Raw genomic sequence first — 19,906 nt, forward strand, 5'->3', positions numbered from 1 at the left:
ATGATTCGTTTTCCTATCTTCTGGAGTGGGCAATGCTGCTCTAGCAAACGGGTACAATGTTAGTACCTTTGGCTTGTTTTGTTCATTTGCTCAGTTTATTAATGAAATTGAATACAATACAGAAAATCCAACTTCTCTTTCTCTCCAGAACACTTGCTGAGGAAAGCACATTTCAGTTTGGTTTAACACGAGATCGAATCTTTATTAGTAAATGGCAAAATACCAATTTCTTATTTATACCTAAACCAATTCATACTCTCCCATACAGCCATCTGTACTTACACTCCTGAATTTCAGCAGCATGCAGTACATGTCTGGTGTCTGAACAACAGCTCTACTCTTTGGTGTGACCTCACTCATTTGCAGCCTGATGCCACACCTTTTTCAAGAGACACCAGAAGAAATGGTCTAACAGTGAGAATGTCCAAGAAAAACACGATGCTGTACTGAACCCTTTCAGGCAAGGAGTGAGTGAAGCGTGGGTGCCCTCAGCAGTACTGTGCCATGCTGAGAGAATTCTGCTCGCAGAACATCAGATAAGGATGTACCACTCCTCCTCAGCTGCCCCACTGAGAATGACAGCGTCCAGCCTGGCACTTTACTACACCAAAACACCCACCAAAGAGCAAAGTAATTGGAAGAGTGAAAACTGCGAAAAAATTCATACATGGATTTTATTTGGGAAATAAAACTTTTCACTTAAATGCAATCTTACAGCATGAATGTTAAGGGAAGGAAGAGTAATCAGAGAAATGATGGAACATGCTTAGCATAAGACAACCCAGTAAGCTTTTTATTATCTAACGTGTTTTTCCTTACTCTGCTTTCACTGAAATTCATTTTCCCTGTTCGTTTAGTCTCCAGGAGGATAAAATATTCCCTTTGGCTTCCCTCTATTATCAGCCTCAAAAACTGGAAAAACTCTTTTCAGTTGTTGAAAAACTCCTTTTCAACTGATGTTTTACAAGAGGGAAGAGTTAAAGTCAGAAGCATGGGCAGAGGGTGGGAGCCACTCATGAACACCAACAGATCATTTACCTAAGCTCCCTTTCCATCCAAACTCCTCCTTTCAGCATTTCTGGTCTGTCTCCAGGTTTCTATGTTTCTCCCTAAACATGCTGATCCACTGAAGGGCTGATCCATCCAGGCAGCAACAGATTTTATTTTCCAGATTAAGCACTTTTTAATTAAGAAAATACACTAAAAGCTTTTAAACTTTTTGAGGGGGGTTGTGGATTTTTTAATTTTGGTTGGGTTGTTTTGTTGTTGTTGTGGTTTGCTTGTTTGTTTGTTTTAACACAGAAAGAGAAGCTTGAAGTGCCTCACAGAAAAGTGATGCTCTGTGCAACATCTTCTGGAGACAGGGTTAAGAGACAGATAAAGGCTGCATTTAACCTTCATTATCTGCTTTCACTTTTGAGAAGACCACGTTTGCATGTGAAGAGCTTCCCCAAGCTATTTCAAATATTAAGTCCATGTAAATTAAAAATCCAGTTACACACTTGGAAAGAGATGTCAGCAGGAACGTGTCTGTTGTTTTCTCTCTCTTCTACTAATGTAGATGAGACAGTTTCAGTAATCCTGTTCCTACCACTGAAGGAGACCATTAATCAAATTATTCCAAATATGAATACAAAAACAATGCAAATGAATGGAAAATAATGGGTATTCAAAAGAACAGCCATGATTATTTTTCAAGGGAGAAATTGTCAAGAAGTGAGAAACAGATGGCTGAAAATGATAGATGAAGACACATTCTCCGATACAAACCAACAGATTTAATTAATTACTCAAATCACATGGTATTATGGAATGACATTAATGATCCATACAGTGGTACCTTATCAGCTCCCTTTTAAAGAAAACAAAAGAAATTACAACAAAATGAACATGTTTACATCCTACAGATATAACCCACAGACCACAAATACATCCTTCAATGTTAAGAGTTTCAACACTTTCCCATCAATTTAAGTAAAAAAAAATTATGGAACTGTAAAACTGTAAATAAACTCATTCTCTCATCACATTTTTCTCAGGAGATTTACTAAAGCATATCCAGCTAAGTTAAAACTTTACCTTAATTATCTCCTCTATGAAGCAGACATGTGACACAGGATCTCTTTTCTTTGCCAGTACTTTCTGCAAATGCTGCACCTGTAAGAGAGAATTTATTGAGAGGGAAAGTGATATCTAAATTCTTACATCCAAAATTGCATGATGAGACAAACAGGAACTAGCTGCAGAGTACCTGTCCACAAGCAGCACATATCTGATCCATGAGTTTCTCCATGTTTGTCCAGAGGGCCGCTCGAAAAGCTGCTGTGTTCCCAGGTGTTGGCATAGCAGCTCGACCAGGGCCACCTAAATGGTTTTTAAACATACACAGCAGCACATTTCAGCTTCCACAAATGAAAATTAAAATATTGGAAATATTGATCTCTATGCACTTTGACAGATACTTTTTTTTAAAGCCAAAGCAGCCTAAAATACATTCAGAACACAGCTTTGTCAATGGCCTCAGTTATCTCAACTGAGAAGCTGACTAGGCTCTGACGTTCTGCGGGGATACTTCATGCTCATGACTGTTACAAGCTCTACCAATTCTGACTTCCACAGAAACACCACAGTAATGCAAATTTTCTAGGATTTAAGAACAGAGGAAAATGGGGGAGAGAGAGTAACTGTGAAAAATACAGCTATTACCAGCTCAGGACTTAAATGCATTGACAAACTGCAAAAAAAAATTGATATTCCAGCTGAAGGGCATGCAGCTTCTCAACAATAACTTCACTTCACAGAGAATGCATTTCTGTATTATTCTGCTGATTAAGGCTCTGGACCCCTACCTTGTTGCAAAACTTTTGAAAAAAAATTGAATGTTTCCAACACCAAAGTTCAAATTTTCCTGCCCACTCAATTCCTCTGTATTTTTTGCTATCTGAGCTAACTGGGAACTAAATGTTTAATAGTGCAACATTTCTTCATATTGAATAGTCTGCTTTGAAACAGTTTTCACCTGACAAAAGCATAACAATGTAGTTGCACACTTTCTTCCAATGATTGCAAATAATTCTCCCACCCATAATTCTCCCACCAATAAAAAGAAAGAAGAATTTGGAGTCATCGTTCCATGAGAAACAACTAAGAAAATGCTACAGATTGTAACCTAATGAGGATAATTTTCTGGGCAACTTAGGAAGGAGTGGAAGGGAAAAATAAAGGAAAACCTCTGAGCCAAGTATCAGACAGACCTGATTTTGTTAAAGTAAATGTTTTTAAATTAATTGTTTTCTGAGATATGCCTAATCCAGCCCTCTACTGGTTAAAGCAAGCAGGGAAACATTTCTAGAACAGGCTTGGATGTGAGAGTTTCTTCCATTTTATAACATACCATACTCCTATGAAAAATAATCAGTTATCATTCTCTGTAAAACAAGTACCATACCTCTTGCGACTGTTTGAGATGGTTGGGTCAACACTTTGATATCCAAAGCATTTTTTATGTTCTCTTCCAGCACTGTGCAGTATCCATCCACCACATTAGCAATGGTATCCTTCAAAGTCCCAAGATTATAGAAAACCTGAAGAGCAGTTCCCACTTGAGTAGGATTCTGAAGAAGGAAGATATTAAAAAATAACAATTATCTTTAACTGCACTATTGAGGTGTTTTATCCCTGATGAGACATCATTTTAGTGGGCAAATTCATCTTTTAAGTTCAGTTTGCTAATTCTTTTTGTTTAAGTTACTGCATCCTTACTGCAAAACAGAGAATGGAGGGTAAAGGAGAGGACTGATTTCCTCTGCTCTCTGAGCAATGCTTTGCTTAGATTCTTTTGGTGCTATCTTCTGAATATGAATGGAAAGAAAGGACCTGGAAGCACTGCTGGCAATATCTAACCTGGGGTGGGTTATCAGTGACTGATGCAGTAACTCTGGGGTTAGTTACAGCACAGCTGTATTCAGCTATGGTGTAGCTGGTAATATTACTTTAACATGCAGTGCTTGTTACACTACTGTCAGTTAAGTCCCAAATAGTTAATTAAAAGTGATACAGGCTAAAAAAATACTAATGAAGGATAAGAAGAAGCAGGTCAAACCTCTACTACTGACTACTGCAAAGTTTAAGCTTGTATTTCTGCATTTCTATTTCTAATGCTGACAATAACTTCATTTTTCCTCACAGCAGAATTAAGAAATAAACCAATGCAGTGATCATTTCCTGATTATTTGCCAAAAAAACCCAAAAAACCCACAAAAAACAACTGCTCAACACAGGGCAGTGAAAACTGTCCAAAAAGTGTCCAGGTCCACTGTTTAAGAGACTTCTGATAAAGATGAAATCTAATGATAATTCCACTTAGCAACACTAAACACTGGCATGGGTGCTATTTAGCAAGAGAAAAGCCTCAAATTATTGCCTTTAGAAACTAAACACTGTCATCCATACACTGAATGCTGCCTTTTTAATTAGCATTTACAGGCAATTAGTGGAGGGGGCAATCAGTTGATCATATACACATTAGAGATGCAGTCCTTTGTCATTTTTCTTAGTCACTTTTGCCAGCAGTAAAGAACATGGTCTGGCAGAAATGCTGGCAGTCAGACTGGACAGAAGCATCTGAGAATTCTGTGAGATCACTGGCACTCCCCAGTGCAAAGCCCACTTTGGATTTGGCCATGGTGCAGCTGCTGCGCTGAGGATGCACTTCGGGTACATCCACCTAAGGCACCAGGTTTTCTGATCTGTTGTGTTCCCCTCAAACCCAATGTTTCAGAGGTCACACCCCTACAGCTGCACATTTGTGCCATTTTTTTCTAGGTTTCCTACAAGATCAAAACTAAGTTAAAGCAAAAAAAGCCAAATCCCATCTTCTTTCCCATGAGGAGTTCCCAGGTTTAGTGGAAAGCAAAGGAATATTAGGCATGTATTATGGTTTGCAGACCTTATACTAACTATACCAGTTTCTTTTTCCAAACAGTGTGGGAGTTAATGAGCATTCCCAGCATAGTATTACGGGTCTGGGACTTGTAGGTTTAGTTTTTTGACAACTGGGTATGCTGTAAAATTTCTAAGCATCCTGTGGGTGTGCTTGTGGAGGTGGGAAAGTAAGCCATAAAGACTGGAAGATTAATGGGATGTCAGAAAATGAAGAGTACTATAATGCAAGGAGGGAATTTGGGGACAGAATGAACAAGAGAAAGAAAATATAAATGGGAAGAGGATGGGGAATAGAATGAACAGACTCTGGCAGAAAGAAAGAGAATAAAAAAAAGATAGAAAAGACACACCTCATTTACCAGCCTTTCCTAAATTGTTGTAATTTTTACAGAATACTTACACAATTATGAAACCAGGTAGAGTCAGTAATACAAAATCAATACCTTACTGCTACTATAGGAGTGCTCAACTAGATTTCAGTCAGGCTCTAAGGTTTATATATTAAATAGCAAAAAAAGAGAACAGCATCGAAAGGTGAGCTGGGCACTTTCCACCCTTAAATAATCAATGGCCAGATACTTATTTTCCTGACAAACAGGCAATACAGGCACAAATAACTGCAGGCAAAAAATCAATCTTAGAGCTACCACATCACAGTTTAGCAAACTAACTCTGTAGCTACTGGGCAAGAAAGACACTAAAACATACTCCAAGAGAGGCTGAGCTATGTTTCAAAAGAAATGGTTTTAGCCAGAAGTTTCAAACCAAAATATAAAATCATGGAAACATTCTATTAACTCAAAGTATCTTCCAAATCTAGCACCAAAATTAAAACCAGAATGGAACAAAGATTATGCAGGTGGCCTATTTCTTATTTGCTTTAAATTGTGGACATGGCCACAGACAGAGGGCTCCTAGCTCATATATTCATTAATCTTGTGTGGAATTAGAGACATATCAAATCCCTGACGAGGTAGAACAAAGTGTATTATTTTATTTGATTCATTTATAGTAATTTTCTCACCTCAGGAAGCAGTTATTGTTTCATATGCCCCAGACAGGCTATGTAACAATCCATTGTTGGTTTATGACTAATCCTAAGAGAATGGAAATTTTTATGCACAGCTAGTTTCAAGGTTTAGACAACATGAAAAAAAGAATGAAGTCCCCCCTTTAGGACAAAATTATGCGACAAAAATTTTGAAAGCAGGATGGAAATGAATTATTATACTTTAAGGCTTGCATATACATCTCAAAATTAAACTGTTTATCATTATACATACTGGACAAGAAGTTGAGAGCCAGTATTTCAGAATTTGCTACTACTAATAGATGCTATTGATAAGAATTTTTCCTTAATATTTTTCTTCTACCTGAGAAAGCTTAAAGCTAAACAGGTCTGAGATTTGAAAAGCTGCCATGATTTTTATCAAGAGGAAAGCATGCATTTGAAAAAGAACTGACTTCAACAGTGATCTACACAGGAAAAGGGAATTACATCAGAGAATAATATTCAGAATAGCTATCCAAGAGGAACAATATGGAAAATAATATAACTACTTTTGAGATGGAATTTAATGAGTTAATCAGCAGCACATTATAACCAATTTGTCTGCCACTGCAGGCAACTACACTTAGAAATTTTAAAGTGTTCCCCATAGAATCTCTGTCCATAAAAAATTTGTACATTTGCCATAATGTACATTGCTTGAAGCTATGGCAATCAAAAGAGTAGAGGGCAAAGAAAAACAGAAGCTCATTTAGGAATATGTTAGCAATACAGTATAATCTAAGTGCATAAACACAAGCATACACAAGTGAAGTAAAAACATGACCTCACAAAGTGTAGGGCAACAACACTACCTACTCAAAAATTAACTGCAGTGATCTTCAGATTGCAAAAATTATTATACATCTGGGAGTTAAGGAGAGATGGCATTAAGTCCACCAATAATAGCCTTCTCCATTCAAAGCACTTCTCCATCTGGCAAGTCACAACATGGTATGTTACAGATACATGGAAACTAAATTCCACAAATGTAGAGCTTAAGAAGACTCAGTGAGTCATCAGTTCAACATATGAAGAAAATAAAAAATGAGCATGCTCAAAAGCTAGTTCTACCATGAAACAAGTCTCACAATTATTTTAAAATCCCAAAGTTTCTCAGTATCCATCAGACAATACTTTTAACAGCTTGGTCAGAAGGTTGATACCAGTCACCACTTGAAAAAAAGGTATGGGTATTTCAATTAATGCGTTCGCAAAACAGATACTCATTCAGCAGAAACTATGAAGAGATGTTCACACCAGATGTATTTGCTAATTTTCTCTATGAATGAGAACCATTCATTTTATTGACATAATTTCTGATTAGTTTTATCCCATCCCATTCCATTTGGTTCTGTAGACAATCACAGACAACAGAAAAATAAGTGTCATGCAGTCATTAGTATGAATGTGGGTTTTTTCCCAATTACATCATGCGGTTGTTTCAAAGAGCAGGTGAGTGGATTTAATAACCCAGCAGATGCTGTCCAGGCCAGCATGGCAGCTACAGTCATTCTCAGAGCACAACCCCATTTGGTCACTTTTTTTCCCACAAAGATAATAACCCTGAGAAGACTAAACAGAGATGTCATTAAAGATTAATTAACTATATCCTACGTTTCTAATTTGAAAGTATCGCCTAGGATGGAACAAAACAATTTTGTTTTGTAAACTGCCCATATTTTATAGGGCAACTATTTTATAAGGGCCAAGATTGTAGTCTTTTATTTTATGACTGCCACTAGTATTATCAGAATAATCTTCTGAAAGCATGGCTAAGGAGAGAGCAATAATCTTCTTCATCATTAGAAATGCAGCTTGGACAAGCAAACCTGCTCCTTACAAGTGAGAGTGGTGATGACATTGAGCAAATTTGGGGACAGAAGATTCCTAGCATAAGGTTGAACCATAAACAAGAAATTTGCATAACAGGCAAAACTAATGGCTCAAGTGCTACAAACACAGCTTCCAAACTCACACTCCACCTTCTCAGGGTACAGGATTCACTATGTGGATATTATTATCTACCCAGTTCTGTCTTGGGGAACTTCACATCATTATTTCTTTATCCAGTACAAATCTGTCCCAAAGATCCCATGCCACAGGATTTGCACCTGTGTGGACTATCAACTTCCTTCTGAAATGAAAATGTGTTAATTTGCAACAATATTTATGGTCAATCTGAGACAATTTATGGTTTATCTGAGACAATTGCTACTGCTTACACAAAGAAGCAGTGTTACAAATATAATTAATTGTTAACTTTCATGCAGTTACATTTCACAAGTACTTGCATCACCAATAATCAGAACAGCTCTCCAAAGAAAATGCTCTTTTACAGTATAGTTTAGAAGGACCACATACAGAGAAGTCAAACTTGGACTAGTTCCTCACTTAGAAATTATGTTCCATAGCTACTAATGCAGGACATTCCTAATTCACTTATTAGAATCAGAACAGTGGGTCTGACTTAAAATCTCTATCATTCTGCAGAGAACAGACAACCCTGTTCAGGAGAGGCTGTGGCAAGCTGATAGACAGACAGACAGACAGACAGACAGATAGATAGATAACTCGAGAGCTGTGATTTCAGTGTGCTGTCACATCGTTCCCTCTTATGTAAAACATACACCATGTCCCATAAAGAAGCAGTAAAAATGTAACACAGCTCAAAAATAATTACATACATTGCTTAGTTGAAGGAAGATTCATAATTACTAATTAGTCCAGGAATCATTTAAACAGAGTGGTCTGACAACGTGGTGAGCAAGGAATATCACAACATTCCCTAACCATCAAGAAATAATCAACACTAAAACACAGCAATCCCAGACCAGGATGCACACTGAAATAACCAAACTTGCAAAACTAATGTATATTTTCTGACAATGAATACAAAAGACTGTTGCAGTCTTTACAGTTTCTAGATTATACTTCTGAGTATCTTTGACTGACATTTAGTATTAACTAATTTCATTTGACAGAAAATTTGCTACACTGGGAGCTATTTCACTTAATTTTTTAAGTTTACTGCTCCTTTTGTTCGTAAGAGATAGCAGCTGCAATTTCCAACACAGCACAGTTTTACAAAGTCCAAAAAAGACCCCTTGGAGCGGCTAAAAATCCCCAGTCAGATGTTCCTTTACAGTGTTTGCCCCTTCTCCCCTCTCACTACCATTACAACACGCTGCCTGCCTCCTTCCAATAATTTCCCCATAAATAACATTACTATCCCTAATGACAAGTACTACTCAAAGACCAAGTGATTGCAAGTTTTGCAAGCACTTGCAGCTACCCAGTTCTTAGTCAACTCTTAGAGATACCAGAAAGGAAAAAATGAAAAGTTACTCCAGGAGAAGCTGCAATTCAACTTAGAGCTCAAGAAGGTAAGCAGTGAAGAAAACTGGGCCACCTAAGTTACAGCCAAGGCAAAATGACCTATTGAGCAGAATTAACTTAGAAGGGTTGGAATTCTTGCTTTGAGGTATAACTCAGCTATTTTAATTGCAGAAAAAGTAACAAAAAACTAAAAGTAGAAATTAAATGCCAATGAAATTCAGTTTCAGTCTAAAACAGTATTTTATTCCATTTCCAAATATCCATGCCTAAAAAAAAATTAATTGATATATCACTGCTCCTAAAAATGAACCTACTTAGGGAAGCTCATCTCTGTGTTCATTATCACCCCATCTGTCTTTTACTCTGTTCATCTCTAAAACCTGAGCAATAAATGAAAAGGTCAAATTGACAGTGTAAAGCCAAAGAATACAGTAATGACAACCCAGATCTTCCTGGTTTGGTCTTCGTACTGTTGGGAGGAGAGAGAGGTTAAAATATTATTATTTGCTGTAGAAATATCACAGGTAATAGTGATGTAAAAACACTAAAAGAATATTTTAAGCCTTAAGAGGCAAGAGTCCCAAAGCCAAACATTTAAATATGGTTAGGTTATAATATCTCCCTTCTGTGAGCCCATGTTTGAAATACACAACCTCTCATGGTAGAAGGACTTTCACATGAAAGGAGAACAGCCACAAAGCACAGTTACAAACCTCATCATGCCCTCAAACAAGGTCAGCCTTTTGTTTCTTAGAATAACAAGAAGGAAATAGCAAGAAGCATTGCACTACAAAGGTTGAGGAGGGGAAAAAAAAAAAAGATACAGTAGCAATAAAATACTAGAAAGCAAAGAAACAAGATTTTTCAACACAGCTAAATAGCTTGCCAAAACACTTATTCACCATAATAGTGTAATCAAAGCAACAGATGGCTAAGAGCTAATGGGACAGAAAGGCATCAGGAACTGTTGTAAAGAATTATCTCATGAAACATCAAGCAATGTTCCAAAGTTTACCAAGCCTCAGGCTATCAACGTGACAGCAATTTCAAAGAAAGGATCTGGCACCTCTTAGGACAGATCAGCTACACTGACTAGCGCGTAACAATTACAAATTTTATCCTACAATGCCCTATTTGAGTGTAGGAAGAGTATTAAGTCTTTAAAGAGCAGAAATGATACAAAATTTTACATGGAAATGGGGGCTTCTGAGCCAAATCAAGCTTCTTAAAATGCTTCTCTCACCTCTTACACAATTTGATCAATCTCTAAATCCCTTACTGATAACAAACCAGTTCACCTCTGAAGATGTGGCTTCCCTATTAAAAACACAACTAATGAAGGTCAGGGAGCAGAAGGTGAGATTGCAGCACCTCTCCTGTCCTTGTGGAACCCTGACTTGCACCTGCTGATTCAAGTCCCATTACTGAAGAACAGAAGTGTAAGGACACAAAATCTCATTGCTAATTTTAATTTTTGGACAAAAGCTTGTGACCAGATGTTTTCTTCCACTTCACAATATCAATATGTACGTGCTCACTCTATTAGATGGTTCAACAAAGCCATTAAAAAACCGAAATGTCAAGTTTCACTTTTAACTCAGTCTTAACAATCATCATTAGGAATTAGCTGCTGAAGGGTTTTAACATGTTTTTCTCTCCTTACAAAAAAAAAAAAAAAGAAGTTTAAATTCTATCTCAGAAAAAAATATCCTTTAAATGGTATGTTCTGAATTATTTAAATATCTACCAAAAGCCATCTGGGTTTTCTTGTTCTCCTGCTAGTCTTTGCAACAAGATAATAATTACCTATGCAAGTGACAACATCTCATTTCTGGAATCTGTGTGTATATTGTCAACAGCCCTGAAGTGCCCTCATGTATTTAAAAGGAATGAACTTTAAAAAGCTATTTTATATTAAATTCTTTTTAGTTAATATTTTCACATTCAACTACAGACAGACCTCCATCATGGTCAGATTTGTTGTTGCATAGAATTTTAAAACTTTTTTTTTCTTAATACAAAGTTCAAGTTCATTGTATCGCATACCTACAGGAAATGTAGATAATTTGGAGAAGATAATTTGGTGAAGAACTGTAGGTTGCCAGGACTGCTGGAGATGCCCTAATCCACCTGCTTGCTCAAAGGAGGGTTTACCACACCAGGCTGCTCAGGAATGAGCCAGAAGACACTTTCTGCTCCATTTTCTCTTCCTAGTTCTTCTAACAGCTCCCAGAGAATGGAACAATGGATTTGTGCAGTCATTTTCATCAAGTTTTGCTGAGGCCAGCTTGAAAGAGAGCAAGCCCATGTATCCACCCAAACATGACTTCAGTGCTGGCAGTGTTACCCACACCCAGACAGCAGTCTAAGTCTTCCAAGTTCTCTTGTAAATTTGACCCCTGGCATGACAAAACTCACTCTTTTTGCTACAGATTCAACATTTATAGAAATAGATTTTATATTTCTAGTTGGTTGTGGTTTCTTTTTTTATAAGGCCAGTCTCTTTAAAATCAAATGGGCAAAGCTGTATCACACAAAAACTTTACTATGAAGGAAAAAAAATTGAAGTTCTCTGCAGAAAAAGAAATACTGTGCCTAGCTCTGCCTGCAACTAACACAGACACTGGGATCCAGTTTGGCCACTGAAAAAAGGCAGTCCCCACTCCTCACTTCAGCTGTCAGCCAGCAATGCATTCTGAAACCTTCACACAAATGGGAACCTGCTGGGGTGCTGCCTGCAGAAGGACAGAAGGGAGGTGAAAGAGAAGAATAAGCAGCTGAGTGCACCTCTTCTTCCACACAGATGACATTATTCATCACCCAAGAACTGCACTATTTGATCCAAGATTTTTCCTTTCTAATGCCACATACTGTTCAGTTCCCTGTGTCATTTCAAGCTTATCCAAAGCTTTAAATCTTTTTGTTACCATAAATGTAACAATGTACCATAACGCAGAATTTCACGTGGCACTGAGTAGCAGATCAAGAACAAGATGAAGCATTGATTTTTTTTCTGAGAGTATTAAGACAGAGCAGATTTTTAACCTGAGAAAGAGGCAAAATGAATTATATTATCTTATTTAGATGAGTATCATGGCTAGTCGATCATATTTTTCACTCTGCTCTATGCAGATGTGGCTTATTAATGCTTTGTATGTTCTCCTTGGATCCCCTAATTGCATTACTGCAGAACCTGTTAAAAATCAACAGTCAACAGTACAAACCACAAATAGAATTACAGTCTGGGAGAGGCGTTTAACAATAACATACTATCTTATCTGGAGAGAAAGAACCTCAGTGTAGCTTTAGTTTTGAAGAGACACAGATACACAAAGTAAAAATTTAAAAGGCTGGGATGTATTATACAGAGATCCAGCCAAAGCCCACGTCAGTCTCTGCTCAGCCGCATCCCTGGAATTTACCAGAATTTCATACATGCTGTTCACCTCTCAGTATCTAAAGCAAATCAGAACTATTTTAATCAATTAATTCATGGTAATAAAATACTTACATGGACTAGGACATTGGAAGACAACTTTATTTAACCTCATTCTATAAAGATTAGACCCATGTGATTAAAACACTGCAATGTCTGATAAAGAAAAACCTTCATGGTTCCTGTTCCAGTCTTACCTCAACTGTTTTCAACAAGACCTAATCTTAGCCTACCTTTCTGCATCTGCACCACTTCCTTATTTCACTGCTCTCCCATATCCATATCCCACTCCATCCTCTAGCCCTTCTGCAGTCTTGTTCTCAGAACAGCTATTTCCATTCATATCTTTCTCTGTGGAGTTACCCTCAAGACCTAATCTTAGTTTCCAGTTTCCGTACCGACATGTGGTGTTCCCAGTCTCCTTCATTCCACCCCTACAGTACAGTTTATTCACAAAGCTTTTCACAGCTGAGCAGTTCATAGCAGTGACCCAGGCCTCTGTGCATATAAATAGATTAATCAATCATCATATTTGCATTAATTACCTTAAAAGTATCAGAATCAGATACATTCTTGCCCTTGTAAGTACTATCTATCCTTAGTGCAGTTGCAGTTTCTCATTGTGGACAGTTGTCCAACACATAATGGTTGACAGTTTTCCAGTCCAGGGAAAACACCTAAACAGATGAACAACCAGAACACAGAAACAGACTATGCAACAGCCTCTAATTTAAAATAATTTCTGTCTGCAAAGAAAGCTGAATTCAATATTATTAAACATTCCTGTATTTTCATGACGGATATTCTATGAGGAGTAATTTTTTAGTGATCACAAATGACATTCACTAATTGGTATGAAATCAACCTAAGTGTTTCATATTTCAAAATAACTAGTCTCAATGGGGAGATCAAAAACATTTTTAATAGCTTTCTAAGGTATTCTGACTTTTTTTTCCCCACTCACACACACACTGCATAGCTCGTAATTCCTTAGAATTTATTAAGACCTAAAATATTTGGAACAGTAATGTCATCCGAATTCTTCAAAAAGCATCATCTAAGTCTAAGTTAATATGTATTTAAAGCATCATCTACAATAGAAGAATAAGTTTTCATGTTCAGTTGGTAACAGGTCAAATTAATTTATATGACTTTCCAAAGAAAAGGACCAGAAGTGAATTTAAAAATTATCCAGCTGATCCTCACTTAAAATTGTCACTAAACAGAATGCAAAGTTTTTGGCAAACAGCTAAGTGGTGATTCATAGCAGAGTGAAGGGATATAAAACATTAATGACTTCTCAATTTTCACCTATTACTTTACCATAAAAGACAGTTATATAAAAATATTGTTCAGATCAGATGCACTTTCAGGAATACCCATTTATAGAAACTATTTATAAACCACTTTCTTGCACGATCAGAAAAACAGAAGCAGAAATTATGAGATTAGTAGGGCCACACAATAATAAATCCTTACAAATAAACACTGGAAAGTGAAGGCTATTTGTTGTGCTGCACTGAAACATGCAATAAAGTACTTGCAAATACTCCATTATCCAGTCACAGATTTTCGGTCTAATTCTGCATTTATGAGTCACAAACACCTACACAGAAAAAAAAAGAAAGACAAAAAACCCCAGACACATAATCTGTCAATCCACTTTGATTAACCATTTAGAACGGCTAGGAGCAGTGAAGAGTTTTACTTTTATACAAATACCGTGTCACAGTTGGACATCAATTGCATTAGGCTTCCTAAATTACCTCTATATAGGGCAAATGCACAATGGCAAAGTGATATAAAGCTCTCTACATCACAGAGCAGACAAAGTCTGCACAATCCCATAATCTGTTTCTAATTCAGTATATATCTTTTAATAAATGTGCACAGGCTCATCAAAATCTGAAAGATCAGGATCTCACAGGACAAAAGAGACTACCACCATGTCTATTATTGTCAAGGCTTCATAACTGCAGCAAAAAGTTTAAGACAAAATGTGAAAATAAAACCTTTGTCAATTTAAAAAAAATCCAGTTTTTCTAAATTAACACATGATGAAATATTAATTTACTAGTTCAGAGTGACTTCTCCACCAAAAAGTCTTTTCCTCCCTTTATAATCCTTTTAGAACAGCAGTATTTTTAAATTAAAAAAAAAAAAAAAAGAGAGAGGTCTTCCTTATGTATTCTCTGTTTGTTAGATATTGCTTTCCAATACTTCTAGCAGCAGCAAACATGACCACCAAAAATTATAAAATATGTCCAGGAACTTCAGTGACCACAGAAAGACTAAATACTTCAGTATTTCAACTCACATTTTTGGAATATCCCCAGAAGTGCCATATTTAAATGACTAATCACAGGGATTCCAAATATTTATTTTAACCCAGAAACATTAATCTTCATATAGGTATATAGATGTATGTACACTATTATGCATCAGCATAGTGCTGAAACAGACCGAAATGAATCTATCAGTTGTAATATTACTAGCGGTACCAGATTTGTGTCATTTTTTATCTTCTGCAAGCTATGCTAATAACAACAAAACTTACTTGATGGTGTGTTCTTTAGCAAGGGCACAGAGAACAAATATCAAGTGACTTGGGATCTAATACATTCACATCATGCTTTGATTTTCCATCTGAAAAATATGCACCAACATCCACAACTGAAATGTATGCTAAAGATATATTTATTTAGCTATTGCTCTCTGCAACACCTTCTTTTGAGCTTTGTGAATAATTCATCTGCCGATGTCTTCTTAAAAAAACCCACAAAAACAAACAGGAACATCTGGAAACACTTACAAGCTAGATTTTATAGCAAACATATCTCACTAACCATAAAGGACAATATTGCTACCACAGCATTATAATACATTACATAACTGAGAAATTTTAGGATCCAGATTAGAAGTTCATTGCAGGATATCTAATTGCAAGGCTGAGCCCAGAAATGCATTTTCCCCAAGTGAAAAGCAAGAATATCTATTTTCCCCTCAACACTGCTCTATTCACTTCCTTCCTCTTCAACTCTGACTGCAGAGGAGACACTGGAGTCTGACAAATACATGGACTTCTTCAGCAGCTAAAGATTCACTTTCATTTGAAACTGTTGTCGTGACAGGTTTCCATAGTACCTTCTTGCAGCAATCACTGCATCTGCCCCCTATATTTCTATTTTAAAAAATAACTTCGAGTAGCAAAAGAAGGGGAGATTAAAAAAAAAGAAGAAGAAAAAAAGGCATGGACGGGGGGAATGCCTAACTAAACTGCCTCTGCATCACAGCCAGAGCAGCAGCAGAAAGGAAATGATACACTAAAAGATGCTGTTTGCTGTCTCTTCTCCCTTTGCAGGTTTAAATCACCAGAGAATGGGAAAGCTTAATTTTAACATCAGTTTCAACCATGTGAATTTCTGGGTAAGAAGTAATAGCAGCACAGTTAAGGAACAGTCTGTGAAATAGTTCTTGCAATGACTTGAGCCTGGTTTTAAGTTATAGAGAGACAAAAAAATCTATTTACTAGAGTTCAAACTCAGCCGTGTAAGACACGATTTTCAGCAAGTCACTGAGGCCTAAATTCACAAAATGAGCCAAGAGCAGAACTTCCCAAATAAACCATCCGCTCTGGACTAGAATTATTCCTCCCTTTGCCCCACGAGTATCATATCCCCTGGGTCTACACCTTCTTTATTATGTAGATCCAACCCCAAGAACAAATGAATTTCTTGTCTGCAGCAGTAAATGATAAATATGTAAAAGAGCACCCAGTGCCATGCCTTAGTCCTAAGTCACAGCAGTGTGTGACCACCCCAGCCCTGCCTGGTGCTCAAGGACAGGTCACTGTCTCCCAGATGAGAGCAAGGCAAAGCCCTGCAGGCTAAGGATGACCCTGGCCTTCCTTCCAACTTCCTGCAGTGTTTTAACACTTCTTCTCCAGAACTTTCATTGTTTCCATCACTTGTGCAGTTAAAGAAACAAGTCATCCATGCCTACAAGGAAGCCCCAAGTACTTATGCTCAGGAAAGGTAGTGGCAGGTGAATTCCAGCAAAACCAGCCCTAGAAGAGCTGTAAATGTGTGCTGAGGTGAAGTTTTGATGCACTGACTGCATATCAGTATATCAAATCTCTGCTGCAAATCTCAAACTTTCAGTGCTTAATTCACCAAGTGCTTAATTCAGCTCACTTAGCTCACCCAGGAGACTGAAGAGGTTTTGTGAACCTCACTCCTGCAGCTATCACCACACTCCCCACCACCACAGCAAGACCTTGGAGTCTGCCACATCACCAATCTGTGCATGACCCCTCACTCTCTTGGCTTCTGTTCTTCACCTGCAGAACACTGATGCTGGTACTTCACCTCTGTCACAAAGCTGCTGGAGGGGTAAGAGCAACAGTAAGGAATTCTGGTAACATGATTACGGAATCATCTATAGTAGAGAGACAGACCAAATTCAGGTAAACTTTTACTGAACACACTAGTCCCTGAACTCAAAACATAAAATACAGAATACAAGAGAACAGCAGCTCCAATTTTTCTATGCACACCTGGAAACAATGTGTAGTAAATCTGAAACTTGACACAGGGAATGTCTGGAAGATGCCAAAAACTTTCTAAACCTTGGAAGCTGGTTTCCTTCTACGGGAAACATGAGCAACATACATTATCAGAAGATATGCTTATTGATTTAACATTAATACCAAGAATTAATCTGATTAAATGTTACAATTTAGTACTTTCTCTGAATTAACTGGCCCATTAAAAAACATGCAGATATTTGTAACAGCTTGCAACGGACTTAAACAAAAGATGACAGCTGAGCATGTCAGCTAAAAATTGTATTTTCTTAGCCATGTACCAATAAATTAAGCCTCATGGACTGACAAAAAGTAAACACATTGAATCTTACATAGAACTATGTACAAGGTCTCCGTAGACATTGGGTAAGTTTCATGTGATGTTAGATACACCCTTTTTGAGAAAATTAAATTATTATTTTAGCTTTTACGTTATACATACATAATTTAGTACCTCCAGTTATCAAGCTAAATATAAAAAAGTTGTCTTCATTCTCTGGTCAAACAGACATCCTAAATAAAGAAATGCCATTTAAATAATGGACTGTTGCCAAAATGTCTAATGACTGAAATTCACTAAGTTATTTTTTTTTCATTGACATTCTCATAAATTCCCAGAAACAGATCCTCAGTATGCAATACTGTACTTTGTCTGTATTCAGACAGGTTCATACTAGGATCACTAGTATGTTGTATAACATTTTTAATAATGCTGCCACATGCTAAACAAGTTAAGATGAAAACCACACAATTCCAATTTGAATATAATGACACTATCTCCAGTGGAGAAAAGGTACAGCTGATAGAAGGCAGAGATGTGGGGGACAGACAACTGAAGGAAATTGTTTACTGTCCCTTTCAGTTTATTAATATAGTATGATCCAGTGTTATGGAAATTGCTAAGTTCTGCAGTGCACTGGGTTTTCATATATAAATTTATATTCTGCCTTACTGCTTAACTTCTGCAGCTCCACTTAACCTACACAAGTCCTGTGTCCATCTTCACTTACCTCCAGTATAACTCATTTTCAAGAAACAATATAGAAAGAAACTCAAAGCCTACTAGGATACATGTGCTAACTACTGTACACAAATACTATCTATCCATACTGTGCATTTAAATTCCTAAGATGTGAGCCATACTCCACCATTTCTTTACATGACTATTATCTCTACATCTGCACACAAGCTTCTCAACGCAATCTTATATTAAGCAATTGAGTGGGTGCAGTGAGCACAGCACAAATATTTTCAGAGAAATTCCTGACTGGATCCTTTCAAATTATTTGCAGTATCTTAGAAGAACATTACCCCTCATAAGGCCAACAGAATTCCTGTGATTATTTCTGACGTTGTGTGTAGAGCATTTCTGAGACATAGAGAGTCCCAGCAGACCACAAACATGTGCACTCCATTTCAACCTCATGCTCTAATTTTAAAATTTTAGTAAATACCAACAAATAGTTTAAGCACACACATTTATATGTATTTCTGAAGATCTAGTATTATTAAAGCATACACTTTTACTTGGGACAAAATACTATTCAAACTCGGATCTTGACAGCACTCATCATTGGAGCATCCTTTTCTCAGACACCATTCCTTGTTTCCAAGAGCATAAATTCCCCCCTGTTCTATTTAACAAACGTAATACCCATTTCACCTGTCCAACAAGCAGTTATTTCACTATTTGTGCTTTCCTAACTTGAAAGCTGATTTTTTTTTCTTCAACAATTTTTATTATTTTATTATTTGTTAGTTATTTTTTAAAGTTTCTTTGTATTCTCTTTAACAATAACAAATGTTATTTATCTTTCTTGGGGTTTGCTTATTAAAACCAGCCACTGATATCCTTGCAGGTAAAAGGACTCCAGGTAAGAGTTACCTAAAACTGTCATCATTCGGATTTTAGGAATTCTGATGAACCACAAAGATTCCTTCTTCTTTTTTTTTGTCACTTGCAAAGCATGCTGCTGGTCTATATACATGAGAGAGGAAACTGCTGGTATTGAATGCCCTTCAACCTATCAAGTAGTGTGCCAATGGATTTACAAACTTATCAGTGTGTGAAATACAGTATTGAATTATCAACAAGGTGATTCACTTTGTTTACAGCAGCAAATATTTTCCATTAGTGAAATCTGAAATCCATTAAAAATGTGTCTTGTCAACTGTAAATCACAAAGCAAAGGCAGGGATGCCCAACTCCTCTAGCTGGGGAGGTCACTTGCATTCATGCAGGTGCAAAGAAGGGCCACAGGCCACATTCCCTACCCTGTAAAAAGACTACAGTAAACACTCACAAGTGGTGCTGTGTGTGTCAGAGATGTGGCACTTGCTGGGGAGCTGGCCCTCAGCTGAGCTCTTATGCGAGCACCCACTGCAGTCAGGGTGCTGGATGGTCAGTTCTGGTGTCAGTTCCAGGACACCATGTCGAAATCTACCATACAGATTGAAAAGATCTTTAGGAGTTCAAGTTTACTTTCCTTCTATACAACAACAGTTATCAACAAATGAAAATACAAACCACCTAGCAGAAATTTATCCAAACTCT

General features: G+C 37.1%; 1 protein-coding gene across 1 annotated transcript in view; it reads right to left on the reverse strand.

Annotated features, from left to right (window-relative positions):
* COG5 (component of oligomeric golgi complex 5) overlaps window positions 1-19,906 on the reverse strand; it is a 180,071-nt gene that overhangs the window by 63,658 nt on the left and 96,507 nt on the right. The window contains exons 8-10 of the mRNA XM_054275964.1: window positions 3,449-3,614; window positions 2,252-2,364; window positions 2,080-2,157 (exon numbers count right to left, since the gene is read on the reverse strand). Coding sequence (XP_054131939.1) covers window positions 2,080-2,157; window positions 2,252-2,364; window positions 3,449-3,614 — 357 coding nt within the window. The remainder of the gene's footprint in view (window positions 1-2,079; window positions 2,158-2,251; window positions 2,365-3,448; window positions 3,615-19,906) is intronic.

This window comes from Melozone crissalis, unplaced genomic scaffold (genome assembly GCF_028551555.1).
Source record: "Melozone crissalis strain CALT ecotype California unplaced genomic scaffold, PUWL_Pcris_2 ptg000004l_1, whole genome shotgun sequence".
Lineage (NCBI taxonomy): Eukaryota > Metazoa > Chordata > Aves > Passeriformes > Passerellidae > Melozone > Melozone crissalis.